This window comes from Scyliorhinus canicula, chromosome 13, assembly GCF_902713615.1.
Source record: "Scyliorhinus canicula chromosome 13, sScyCan1.1, whole genome shotgun sequence".
NCBI lineage: Eukaryota > Metazoa > Chordata > Chondrichthyes > Carcharhiniformes > Scyliorhinidae > Scyliorhinus > Scyliorhinus canicula.
The window spans coordinates 54,132,639-54,146,768 of record NC_052158.1 but is presented as its reverse complement, the minus strand read 5'-3'; the positions used below and the strand labels follow the sequence as shown (position 1 = coordinate 54,146,768).

Genomic DNA, 14,130 nt, shown 5'->3' with positions numbered 1-14,130 from the left:
TGGTAGACAGCGGCAGGATTGGACAGAGTCAGGACTGGAAGCAATGCCTGAGGGTGAGTGTTTGCTAGTGCTGTTGGGGAGGGTTTAAACTAATGTAGCAGGGGGATGGGAACTAATGCAGGAAGTCAGGGAATCAAAATGGGGACAGAAACAAAAAGCAGGAGGAGGAAAAGTGAAAGGCACAGAAACACAAGTCAAAATCAAAAAGGGCCACAGTACAGAGTACAGAGACTGCGGAGAACTCAGTGAATTGGTCCGGTACGGTTCAGAGAAATAAGCCACAGGGAGAGTGCACTGTCTGTGCGGAGTCTGCACGTTCTCCCTGTGGGTTTCCTCCCACAGTCCAAAGATGTGCAGGTTAGGTGGATTGGCCATGCTAAATTGTCCTTAGTGTCCAAAATTGCCCTTAGTGTTGGGTGGGGTTACTGGGTAATGGGGATAGGGTGGAGGAGTGGGCTTGGGTAGGGTGCTCTTTCCAAGAGCCAGTGCAGACTCGATGGGCCGAATGGCCTCCTTATGCACTGTAAATTCTATGAGAATTTCTCTGAGAATTTCAATAAATATGTTTTGATAGATCAAATCGGGGCAGGACCTACTCAGTTAATGATAAGGTGTTAGGAAGAGTCACAGAACAAAGAGATCTAGGGGTACAGGTTCATAGCTCTTTGAAAGTAGAGTTACAGATGAACATGGTGGTGAACAAGGCATTCGCATGCTTGGTTTCATTGGTAAGAACATTGAATACAGGAATTGGGACGTGCTACTGAAGCTGTACAAGACATTTGCAAACCACACTTGGAATACTGTGTACATAAGACCAAAGACATAAGAGCAGAATTAGGCCACTCGGCCCATCGGGTTTGCTCCACCATCCAATCATGGTTGATATTTTTCTCATCCCCATTCTCCTGTCTTCTCCCCATAACCCCGGATCCCCTTAGTAATCAAAAACCTATCTATTTTTGTCTCAAAGACACTCAGTGATTTGGCCTCCCTTCCTTCTGCAGCAAAGAGTTTGACAGATTCTCCACCCTCTGGCTGAAGAACTTCGTCCTCATCTCTGTTTTGAAGGATTGCTCCTTTAGTCTGAGATAGTGTCCTCTGGTTCTAGTTTTTCCTGCAAGTGAAAACATCCTCTCCATGTCCACTCTCTAGGCCTCGCAGTATCCTGTAAGTTTCAATAAGATCCCCCCTCATCCTTCTAAACTCCCAAAGAGTACAGACCCAGAGCCCTCAATCGTTCCTCAAACGACAAGCTTTTCATTCCAGGAATCATTTGTGAACCTCTTCTGAACCCTTTCCAAGGCCTGAACAACCTACCTCCGATACGAGCCCCAAAACTGCTCACAATACTCCAAATGGGGTTTGACCAGAGCCTGATCAGAGCCTTTTACAGCCTCAGAAGTACTTCCCTGGTCTTGTATTCTAGCCATCTTGACATGAATGCTTCCATTGATTTGCCTTCCTAACTGCCAACATGAACCGTAAGAGAATCTCGAACAACAACTTCCAAGTCCCTTTGTGCTTATGATTTCCTAAGCATTTCCCCATTGAGAAAATAGTCTATGCCTCCATTCCTCCTTCCAAAGTGCATAACCTTACACTTTTCCAATGGGCAGCAAGGTAGTACAAGTGGACAGCGCTGTGGCTTCATAGTGCCAGGATCCCAGGTTCGATTCACTGCTGGGTCACTGTCTGTGTGGCGCCTGCACGTTCTCCCCGTGTGTGCGTGGGTTTCCTCCGGGTGCTCCGGTTTCCTCCCACAGTCCAAAGACGTGCAGGTTAGGTGGCTTGGCCATGATAAATTGCTCTTAGTGACCAAAAAGGTTAGGAGGGGTTATTGGGTTACGGGGATAGGGTGGAAGTGAGGGTTTAAGTAGGTCGGTGCAGACTCAATGGGCCAAATGGCCTCCTTCGGCACTGTATGTTCTATACCACTTCTTTTCCCACTCTCCTAGCCTGTCCAAGTCCCTTCTGCAGCCCCATTGCTTCCTCAATACTACATGTCCCTCTACAGATCTTTGTATCACCTGCAAACTTAGCAATAGTGCCTTCAGTTCCTTCTGCCAGATTATAAATGTATATTGTGAAAAGTTGTGGTGCCAGCACCGACCCCTAAGGCACAGCACTAGTCACCGGCTGCCATCCTGAAAAAGACCCCTTTGTCCCCACTCTCTGCCTTCTGTCGGTCACCCAATCCTCTATCCATGCCAGGATCTTACCCTTAATACCAGGGCTCTTAACGAATTGAATAATTTTTATTGTCACAAGTACGCTTACATTAACACTGCAATGAAGTTACTGTGAAAATCCCCTAGTTGCCACACTCCGGCGCCTGTTCCGGTACACAGAGGGATAATTCAGAATGCCCAAATTACCTAACAGCGTGTCTTTCGGGACTTGTTGGAGGAAGCTGGAGCACCCGGAGGAAACCCATGCAGACACAGAGAGAACGTGCAGACTCCACACAGACAGTGACCCGAGCCGGGAATCGAACCTGGGACCCTGAAACTGTGAAGCAACAGTGCTTCCCATGCGGCACCATGTCAATGGTCTTCTGGAAATCTAAATAAATCATGTTCACTGGTACTCCTTTGCCTTTCTTGTTACTTCCTCAAAGAACTCTTAACAGATTTGTCAGACATGGCCTCCCCTTGACGAAGCTGTGCCGACTCAGTCTTAATTTATCATATACATCCAAGTACTCCGCTATCTCATCATTAATCTAAAATCTTACTAATCATCCAAGTCAGGCTAACCGGCGTATAATTTCCCACATTCTGCCTTCCTCCCTTCTTAAACAGCGGTGTTACATTAGCCACTTTCCAGTCCTCTGGGACCCTCCCTGCCTCCCGTTATTCCTGAATTTCACCACCAATGCCTCGGCAATCTCCTCAGCTATCTGTTTCAGAACTCTGGGGTGTAGTCCGTTTGGTCCATGTGATGTATCCACCTTGAGGCCTTTCAGTTCCCCCGGAACCTTCTCCTTAGTGATGGCCACTGCACTCACCTCATGTCCCCTGATTCTCCTGGAGCTCTGGCATCCCACTGGTGTCTTCCACTGTGAAGACTGATGCAAAGTACATAGAACATAGAACAGTACAGCACAGAACAGGCCCTTCGGCCCTCGATGTTGTGCCGAGCAATGATCACCCTACTCAAACCCACGTATCCACCCTATACCCGTAACCCAACAACCCCCCCCTAACCTTACTTTTTAGGACACTACGGGCAATTTAGCATGGCCAATCCACCTAACCCGCACATCTTTGGATTGTGGGAGGAAACCGGAACACCCGGAGGAAACCCACGCACACACAGGGAGGACGTGCAGACTCCGCACAGACAGTGACCCAGCCGGGAATCGAACCTGGGACCCTGGAGCTGTGAAGCATTTATGCTAACCACCATGCTACCGTGCTGCCCCTATTCAGTTTGTCTGCCATTTCCTTGTTTCCTATTATTACTTCTCCAGCCACATTTTCCAGTGGCCCAATGTCTATTTTTGCCTCTCTCTGCCTTTTATATATTGGAAAAAAAAAATCCTATTTTCATTTAGATTCCTCGCTACCTTGCACTCATATTTCATCTTCTTCCCCCTTATTGTTTATTTAGTTGTCCTCTGCTCGCTTTTAAAGGCTTCCCAATCCTCTGGCTGCCCACTAATCTTTGCCACTTTGTAAGCTTTTTCTTTTGCTTTTATGCTATCCTTGACTTCCCGCATCAACCATGGATGCCTTGTCCTCCCATGAGCATGTTTTTACCTTCTTGGGATGAATTCCTGTTGTGACTCCCGAATAACCTCCCAAAATCTCCTGCCATTGCTGTTCTACTGTCTTCCCTGCTCGGCTCCATTTCCCACCACCTCTGGCCAGCTCCTCCCTCATGCCTTTGCAGTTACCCTTATTTAATTGAAATACCGTTACATCTGATTGTAGCTTCTCCTTCTCAAACTGCGTATTCTATCATATTGTGGTCACTGTTCCCTAAGAGTTCCTTCACCTTAAATTCCCATATCAAGTCTGCCTCATTACACATCACCAAATCCAGAATTGCCTGTTCCCTAGTAGGCTCTGTCACAAACTGCTCCAAAATAATATTTCTTGGACATTCCATAAATTCATTTTCTTGGGACCCACTACCAACCTCATTTTACCCAGTCCCCCTGCATATTGAAGTCCCCCATGATTATTGTAATAATGCCTCTTCTATCTCTTGATTGATTTTCTGCCCCACATCCTGACTACTGCTAGGGGTCTGTACATAACTCCCATCAGGGTCTTTTTACCTTTGCGATTCCTCAACTCTACCCACAGAGATTCTATGCCTTCTGATTCTATATCGCTCCTTGCTATTGATTTAACTTCATTCCTTTTTTAAAAATTTAGTGTACCCAATTCATTTTTTTTTCCCAATTAAGGGTCAATTTATTGTGGGCAATCCACCTCGCATGCACAATTTTGAGTTGTGGGGCAAAACCCACGCAAACACGGGGAGAATGTGAAAACTCCACACGGACAGTGACCCAGAGCCGGCATCAAACCTGGGACCTCGGCGCCGTGAGGCTGCAGGGCTAACCTACTGAGCCACCATGCGGCCCAGCTTCTTTCCCTACTAAAAGTGCAACCCCGACCCTTTTGTCCATCTGCCTGTCCTTTCGATAGGACACATATCCTTCGATATTTAGATCCCAGCCCTGATACTCTTACAGCCACGTTTGTGTGATGCCCACAACATCGTACCGGCCAATTTCAATGTGCGCAGCAAACCCATTTACCTTGTTCCATATACATTTACCCTCAATCCTGCATTGACTACCTCCCTTCTCACACTTGGCATCTGTTTTGTTGTGCCTGAGGGTGATGATGTTCTCTTATTTTTGTTCTCTATTTCTCCTTCAGTTCTGACACCACCTCAGCTGGCACTCTGGTTCCCATCCCCTGCCATACTAGTTGAAATCCTCCTGAGTGATTCTAGTAAACCTTCCAGCCAGGATATTGGTGCCCCTCCAGTTTAGATACAAGTCCTTCTTGTACAGGTCCCACCTGCCCCGGAAGAGATCCCGAAGGTCCAAAAATCTGAAACTCTCCCTCCGAAACTACCAGTTTCGCCACGTGTTTAGCTGCACAATCCTCCTATTTCTAGCCTTACTGACACGTGGTATAGGAAGTAATCCTGAGATTACAACCCCAGAGGACCTGCTTTAAACTTGCAGCCTAACTCCCTGAACACCTTCTGCTGGACCTCATCACTCTTCCTGCATCTCTCGTTAGTACCTGTGTATACTAAGACCTCTGGCTGTTCACCCTCCCCCTTCAGGATGTCCTGTGTTCGTTCAGAGACATCCTTGACCCTGGCACCACAGAGGCAACATACCATCCTGGAGTCTCTTTCATGTCCACAGAAGCGCCTATCTGTGCCCCTTACTAGAGTCCCCTATGACTATTACCGTCCTGCACTTTGCGCCCCCCCCCCCCCAACCTCCCCCCTGCTGAGCAACAGAGCCAGTTGTGCATGCTACTGTTCTGGCTGTTGTGGTTTTCCCCTGATAGGCTATATCTCCCAATAGTATCCAAAACGGTAGATGTTAGAGAGTGGGACAGCCACAGAGGATTCCTGCACTGCCTGCCCTTTCTAGCGGTCACCCATCTGGCTGCCTACACCTTGGGTGTGACCATGTCTTTATCACTCCTATCTATGACATTTTCCACCACCTGCATGCTCCTAAGTGTATCAAACTCTTCCTCCAACTGACCCACACAGTCTGTGAGGAGCTGACATTGATTACACTTCCTGCACAGTTCTGGTCACCTTATTATAGAAAGGATATTAGTGCAGGAAAGCTATACTAGGATGCCAGTGGGACTTGATGGTTTGAGTTGTAGGAGAGGCAGGATATTCAGGGACTTTTTGTCCTGGCACGTTGGAGGCTTAGTGGTGATCTTATACAGGTCTATAAAATAATGAATGGCATAGATAAGGTCGGTAGTCAATATCTTTTGCCAAAGGCATGGGAATCTAAAACTAGAGGGCTATATGTTTTAGGGGAGAGGGTTCAGAAGGGCAATTTTTTCACATACAGGATGGTAAGTTTCTGGAATGAACTGCCAGGTGCAGTAGTAGAGACGGATCTTTTAAAAAGCATTTAGACGGACTCCTGGTGGCGACCATGGTGTGAGTGGTCACACATTTGGTAGCTCCTACTTGTGGGGGGGTATTTTTGGATCTTTTCCCCAATTAACGGGCGAATGTTTTAGTGGAAAAAGGTGCAGGGGTGGTGGAGAAAGAGTTTTTTTCCACCAGTGGATGGATTTGAGGACCAGAAGTCATTTTAGGCAAATGAAGCGAGAAACATTTCCTGGGACACATGGGAAGATGGCGGAGGGTAAGCGACCAGCCCTAACATCTCAGTGGTCTATGGAACAGCTGTGGACTTCTTGAACGAGAAGTTCACCCAGTAGAGGAAGGAGTCTCTGGAAGACCTGATGAGGACGGTGGCTCTGCACAAGGTGGAGATCGACCTCGTGGAGATGCGGTTGGAGTCTCAAAGCCAGGTGATCCAAAAGGTGGAGGAGACGGTCGGTGAGCATGAGCAGCAGCTTACTTTGTTGGTGTAGCCGAGGTGGGGGTGATGCGAGATACCCACAAGCGGCTTCAGGAGAAGGTGCAGGATCTGGAGAACTGCTCCCGGAGAAGAACCTGAGGATTGTGGGGTTGCCAGAGGGTATTGATGCAGCGGACGCTGGATCGTATGTGGCGAAGATGTTGGAGAAGTTGCTGGGAGAGGGGGTCTTCGAATGGCTGTTGGAGGTGGACCGAGCATACAGGGCGCTGATGAGCAAGCCGCAGGGCAACGAACTGAGGATGAAGATGGTGTGGTTGCACTGGTTTCTGGGCAAGGAGCGGATCCTGAAGTGGACCAGGCAGACGAGGCAGTGTACCTGCGAGGGCGGCACAGTTTGAGTGTTCCAGAACCTGGGTGCGGAGCTGGCCAAGAGGAGAGCGGGCTTTAAAGTGAAGGCTGCCCTCTTTAAGAAATGGGTGAAGTTTGAAATACTGTACCTGGCTCATCTCTGGGTAACTTACAGTGGTTGAGAGTATTATTTTGTGACGCCGGACGAAGTGATGGAGTTTGAAAAACAAACTCATTGTTTGATTGACAGGAGAAGGAGTACATTGAACTTTGGAGGAGGTTTTCTTTTCCTCTGGGGGGCCATTGTCCTTTGTTCTTCTGCGGCGGTTTTTTCTCATCCCTTTTAGTCTTTAAATGTTGATGTTGTTGTTTGCACCAGGAGACTGTTGGGGAGAGAATCAGTGGGGGCTAGAATGTTCGGCGCCATGGACAGGGGCTGCCAGGTCAGCTGGGGTGGGCTACTTCATGGAAGGGCAGTGGTGGGGAGCAGGTGGTTATAGTGTTGATATCATAGAATCATCATAGAATCTACAGTGCAGAAGGAGGCCATTCGGCCCATCGAGTCTGCACCGGCTTTTGGAAAGAGCACCCTACCCAAGGTCCACACCTCCACCCTATCCCATAACCCAGTAACCCCACCCAACAATTTTGGACACTAAGGACAATTTAGCATGGCTAATCCGCCTAACCTGCACATCTTTAGACTGTGGAAGGAAACCGGAGCACCCGGAGGAAACCCACGCGCACACGGGAAGAATGTGCAGACACCGCACAGACAGTGACCCAAGCCGGGAATCGAACCTGGGACCCTGGAGCTGTGAAGCAATTGTGCTATCCACAATGCTACCGTGATGCCCATGGTTGGGATTACATTCTCATGAGCCCAGGGACAAAACATTATGAAATAAAACAAAATAAATGCGAACAAAGGGAAATTAAAGGGAATAACTTCTAATAGTTAACCAACAGACTCTAATGTGGAACTTTTTTGAATATCTTCCTGAAGTCCAAATAACCCCATCCACAGATATTCCCGTTTACTTTAGTTAATTCCTTAAAAATATCAGTTATTTTTATTGAACAAGACTTAGCCGTTACAAATCTATGTTAGTGCTCTCCTTGTAAGAATGGTGGAGTTTTCATATTCCATCTTTGTGCTTGACTTCCCAACAGTTGATGCTGTACACACGGCACCCACTACCTCCACCCGTGTGTTCTATATCAGTGTTGGAGTTTGTTGTGCCGTCATATTCTTGGTGGCGATAATACTGGCTGTTCTACACTTGCACAGCATGAAAAGAGTGGAACTTGATGATAGGTGAGTGGCTTTCAGTTCAATTTATGATCTCAAAAAGCATGGATTAACAAGGAACATTTCCATTTAAAATGCATATTAATTTCTTAGACAAATTTCAATCATTATGTAGTTAATGATCTAGTTAATCGACTTGCATTTCCAAACAGTGAAGTTTTTTTCTAAGTGGGATTTCAATAGTCTTCTCAGTACTTTATAATTTTCTGTTGCTTGTGAGTTGTCCCTATAGTAGCAGTGTAGGTTAACTGAGTGGAGGTGCTGGAACCAAACGGAAAGTGTTTATTGGTGTCTTCAATAATAGAAATAACTGGTAATAAAATGTCATTGTCACTTGGATTCATGTTTACCAGATGTTCTGCTGCAATTACTATGTCACAATGTTTGCTAATAATCTATTTGAAGAATATAATTTCAATTATTATAATATTTGGTACATCGTCATTCAAATTTCTTTTTAAAACTTCATCCATTTAATTCAGAAGAAGCAAGAGTTACTGTATTTACAGTCAAATAAAGTGAGAAATTCAATCGTCGGCCTGAAATAAAATTTGAAAATAATGACTTCTGCTGTACCCTAATTTAACATTTGTAAGTAATTGTAAACAATTCACCATAACAATGAGGACAGATTGGAAAGATCCCCTTATTTTCTTAACTCCTAAGCTTTATTTCTCAATCTTAGTAGAAAGAAAATCAGAAGAGTACATATGAGTCCAAACCCATTTCTCACCTCTGTCTGTATGAAGTAGGAAATTTATGTTCTGAAAGATATTACCCCTAACGCCATCTTTTTTTTGTAATACCTGGAGCGCTGCAGCCTGGAACACCAATTCATCACAGTGGATGTTGATAGTTTCGACAGGCCTGATAGCTGGTCCGTAGTTACCTAACCACAAATGAATCACCAACCCTTGTAAAGAGCATCCTATTTAGCCCACACCTCCACTCTGTCCCGTAACCCAATGACCCCATCTAACCCTGTAGACACTAAGGGGCAATTTAGCATAGCCAATCCATCTAACCTGCACATCTTTGGACTGGGAGGAAACTGTAGCACCCAGAGGAAATCCACGCAGACATTCAAAGATTCAAAACAGAGGTAGAAAAGCCAACAGAAGTGTACTTTACTTGAATGCTCGTAGTATTCGGAATAAGGTAAATGAGTTGATAGCGCAAATCATCGTGAATGACTATGATTTTTAGTGGCCATTACTGAAACATAGTGGATGGTCACGACTGGGAGTTAAATATCCAAGGGTATCAAACTATTCGGAAGGACAGAGTGGATGATAAGGGAGGTGGTATCGCTCTGTTATTCAAGGATGACATCTGGGCAATAGTAAGGGATGACATCGGTGCTATGGAGGATAAGGTTGAATCCATTTGGGTGGAAATCAGAAATAGTAAGGCGAAAAAGTCATTGATAGGAGTAGTCTGTAGGCCACCAAATAGTAACATTATGGTGGGGCAGGCAATAAACAAAGAAATAACTGATGCTTTTAGAAATGGGGAAACCAGGGGCTGGTTTAGCTCACTGGGCTAAATTGCTGGCTTTTAAAGCATACCAAGCAGGCCAGCAGCACGGTTCGATTCCCGTACCAGCCTCCCCGGACATGCGTCAGAATGTGGTGACTAGGGGCTTTTCACAGTAACTTCATTGAAGCCTACTCGCGACAATAAGCACTTTTCATTTCATTTCATTTTCAAATGGTACAGCAGTTATCATGGGGGATTTTAATCTACATGTCGATTGGTTTAACCAGGTCGGTTAGGGCAGCCTTGAGGAGGGGTTTATAGAATGTATCCGCGATAGTTTCCTAGAACAGTAATAAATGGAACCTACGAGGGAACAAACGGTCCTAGATCTTGTCCTGTGTAATGAGACAGGATTGATTAATGATCTCATAGTTAGGGATTCTCTCGGAAGGAGCGATCACAATATGGTGGAATTTAAAATATAGACAGAGGGTGAGAAGGTAAAATCAAACACGAGTGTTTTGTGCTTTAACAAAGGCAATTACAATGGGATGAGAGAAGAGCTAGCTAAGGTAGACTGGGAGCAAAGGCTTTATGGTGAAACAGTTGAGGAACAGTGGAGAACCTTCCAAGCGATTTTTTTACAGTGCTCAGCAAAGGTTTATACCAACAAAAAGGAAGGACGGTAGAAAGAGGGAAAATCGACCATGGATATTTAAGGAAATAAGGGAGAGTATCAAATTGAAGGAAAAAGCATACAAAGTGGCAAAGATTAGTGGGAGACGAGAGGACTGGGAAATCTTTAGGGGGCAACAGAAAGCTACTAAAAAAGCTATAAAAAAAGAGTAAGATAGATTATGAGAGTAAACTTGCTCAGAATATAAAAACAGATAGTAAAAGTTTCTACAAATATATAAAACAGAAAAGAGTGGCTAAGGTAAATATTGGTCCTTTAGAGGATGAGAAGGGACATTTAATAATGGGAGATGAGGAAATGGCTGAGGAACTGAACAGGTTTTTTGGGTCGGTCTTCACAGTGGAAGACACGAATAACATGCCAGTGACTGACAGAAATGAGGCTATGACAGGTGAGGACCTTGAGATGATTGTTATCACTAAGGAGGGAGTGATGGGCAAGCTAATGGGGCTAAAGGTAGACAAGTCTCCTGGCCCTGATGGAATGCATCCCAGAGTGCTAAAAGAGATGGCTAGGGAAATTGCAAATGCACTAGTGATAATTTACCAAAATTCACTAGACTCTGGGGTGGTCCCGGCGGATTGGAAATTAGCAAACGTGACACCACTGTTTAAAAAAGGAGATAGGCAGAAAGCGGGTAATTATAGGCCAGTGAGCTTAACTTCGGTAGTCAGGAAGATGCTGGAATCTACCATCAAAGAAGAAATAGCGAGGCATCTGGATGGAAATTGTCCCATTGGGCAGACGCAGCATGGGTTCATAAAGGGCAGGTCGTGCCTAACTAATTTCGTGGAATTTTTTGAGGACATTACCGGAGAGGTGGATAATCAGTGTTGGGCCCACAATTGTTCACAATTTACGTAGATGATTTGAAGTTGGGGACCAAGGGCAATGTGTCCAAGTTTGCGGACGACACTAAGATGTGTCGTCAAGCAAAAAGTGCAGAGGATACCAGAAGTCTGCAGAGGGATTTGGATAGGTTAAGTGAATGAGCTAGGGTCTGGCAGATGGAATACAATGTGGACAAATGTGAGGTTATCCATTTTGGTAGGAATAACAGCAAAAGGGATTATTATTTAAACGATAAAATATTAAAACATGTTGCTCGTGCACGAGTGGCAAAAAGTTGGTTTATAAGTGCAAACAGGTGATTAAGAAGGCAAATGGAATTTTGTCCTTCATTGCGAGAGGGATGGAGTTTAAGACTAGGGAGGTTTTACTGCAATTGTATAAGGTGTTAGTGAGGCCACACCTGGAGTATTGTGTTCAGTTTTGGTCTCCTTACCTGAGAAAGGACATACTGGCACTGGACGGTGTGCAGAGGAGATTCACTAGGTTAATCCTGGAGCTAAAGGGGTTGGATTACGAGGAGAGGTTGAGTAGACTGGGACTGAACTCGTTGGAATTTAGAAGGATGGTTCTTATAGAAACATAGAAAATTATGAAGGGAATAGATAGGATAGATGCGGGCAGGTTGTTTCCACTGACTGGTGGAAGCCGAACTAGGGGGCATAGCCTCAAAATAAGGGGAAGTAGATTTAGGACTGAGTTTAGGAGGTACTTCTTCACCCAAAGGGTTGTGAATCTATGGAATTCCTTGCCCACTGAAGCAGTAGAGGCTCCTTCATTAAATATTTTTAAGATAAAGATACCGTATATACTCGCGTATCCTGCGATCTCGCATATCATGCGACCCCTAAATTTTCGTCCCCAAAACATGATTTTATCATATATCTTGTGTATCATGCGAGTCACTTTTTTGAGATACCAGATGACACTAGGCTAGGCTTTCTGCCGTAAATAACAGAATGAGAAACAGCTGTTTTGCTGTTTCTAATCATGATAATAAACAGTTACCTAACACGTAACAACGATCGAATACATTCTACCCTTAACCACTATGGAGAAAAGATCTGCGAAGAAATATACTGCCAAATTGAAGCTGCAAGTTGTTGCTGAACCGGAACAAAGCAACAACGTTAAAGCTGTTTGGTGTCGGAGAAAGCTGTGTCCGAAACTGGAGAAAACAAAAAGAAAAATTGAAGGAAACTCCTTCCTATAAATGCGCAAATTGCGGGTCGAAATGTCATTGGCCGCAGTTAGAAGATAAAGTATCAAAGTGGGTGTCCGAAAATCGAGAAAATGGTTATATTGTAACACAATCTAAAATAAGACTTTATGCTTTACGAGAAGCAAGAAAAATGGGCATTCGTGTGTTTACTGCAAGTCCCGGATGGTGTACGCGGTTCATGAAAAGACATGACTTTGTGTTAAGAAGAAAAACAAAAATTGCACAGAAACTCCCAAAAGAATTAGAAGAAAAAGTGACTAGTTTTCAAACATTTGTAATCAAACATCGCAAAGCTAACAGCTATAAGTTATCGTGCATTTGAAACATGGATGAGACACCCGTGAATTTTGATATGCCATCAAACTCAACCGTTAATAACGTCGGCGAGAAAAGTATTTTTATCAAAACTACAGGGCATGAAAAGATACATTTTACGGTTGTACTAACGTGTATGGCAGATGGGACGAAACTTCCTCCAATGGTTATTTTTAAACGGAAATTAATGCCCAAACTAAAACTTCCAAATGGTATCATAGAACATAGAACATAGAACAGTACAGCACAGAACAGGCCCTTCGGCCCTCAATGTTGTGCCGAGCAATGATCACCTTACTTAAACCCACGTAACCCGTATACCCGTAACCCAACAATCCCCCCATTAACCTTACACTACGGGCAATTTAGCATGGCCAATCCACCTAACCCGCACATCTTTGGACGGTGGGAGGAAACCGGAGCACCCGGAGGAAACCCACGCACACACGGGGAGGACGTGCAGACTCCACACAGACAGTGACCCAGCCGGGAATCGAACCTGGGACCCTGGAGCTGTGAAGCATTGATGCTAACCACCATGCTACCTTGAGGCCCCTCATTGTCCATGTCCATGAAAAAGGATGGATGAACGATAATGGCTGCAAGATTTGGCTTAAGAGAGTTTTGGAATCGAGAGCAGGTGGTTTACGACGCCAAAAAAGTTTACTTGTGTGGGATATGTTTAGGTCACATCGAGTGGATTCTGTTGTGAAAGCTGTTCGCGAATCAAACACCGATATAGCAATCGTTCCAGCTGGCTTGACTAGCGTCGTTCAGCCACTTGACGTATCCATTAATAAGCCATTTAAAGACAATATATAGTTTGTTTTAATAGTGTTTTTATTTTATTAAATGTTAATTAAAGTACATATGTATTCCTGTTTTATATTTCATAAATATAATAGTTTCATTAACTTACCGTAAATGGATACGGTCTGCTTAACAGCCTAATCTTGGCCAGCACTTCACACCCGCAAATTTTGTATCTCGCGTATCATGCGACCCCCCCAAATTTAGGTTACAATTTAGGTTTTCAAAAGTCGCATGATACGCGAGTATATACGGTAGATAGGTTTTTTGAAGAATAAAGGGATTAAGGATTATGGTGTTCGGGCCGGAAACTGTAGCTGGGTCCACAAATGATCAGCCATGATCTCATTGAATGGCGGAGCAGGCTCGAGGGGCCATATGGCCTACTCCTCCTAGTTCTTATGATTCTTATGATTCAACATGGGGAGAACGTGCAAACTCCACATACAATCACCCGAGGTCGGAATTGAACCCGGAATTCTAAACACTGTGCCACCCATGATATAAAGATTGAATGATATGATAAAAATTGA

The 14,130-nt window shown here is 44.7% G+C and overlaps 1 protein-coding gene across 1 annotated transcript in view; it reads left to right on the top strand.

Annotated features, from left to right (window-relative positions):
• The window catches only part of ryk (receptor like tyrosine kinase), a 319,820-nt gene that overhangs the window by 129,051 nt on the left and 176,639 nt on the right, over positions 1–14,130 (top strand). Inside the window, exon 6 of the mRNA XM_038815667.1 lies at positions 8,087–8,231. Within this exon, the coding sequence (XP_038671595.1) occupies positions 8,087–8,231 (145 nt within the window). The remainder of the gene's footprint in view (positions 1–8,086; positions 8,232–14,130) is intronic.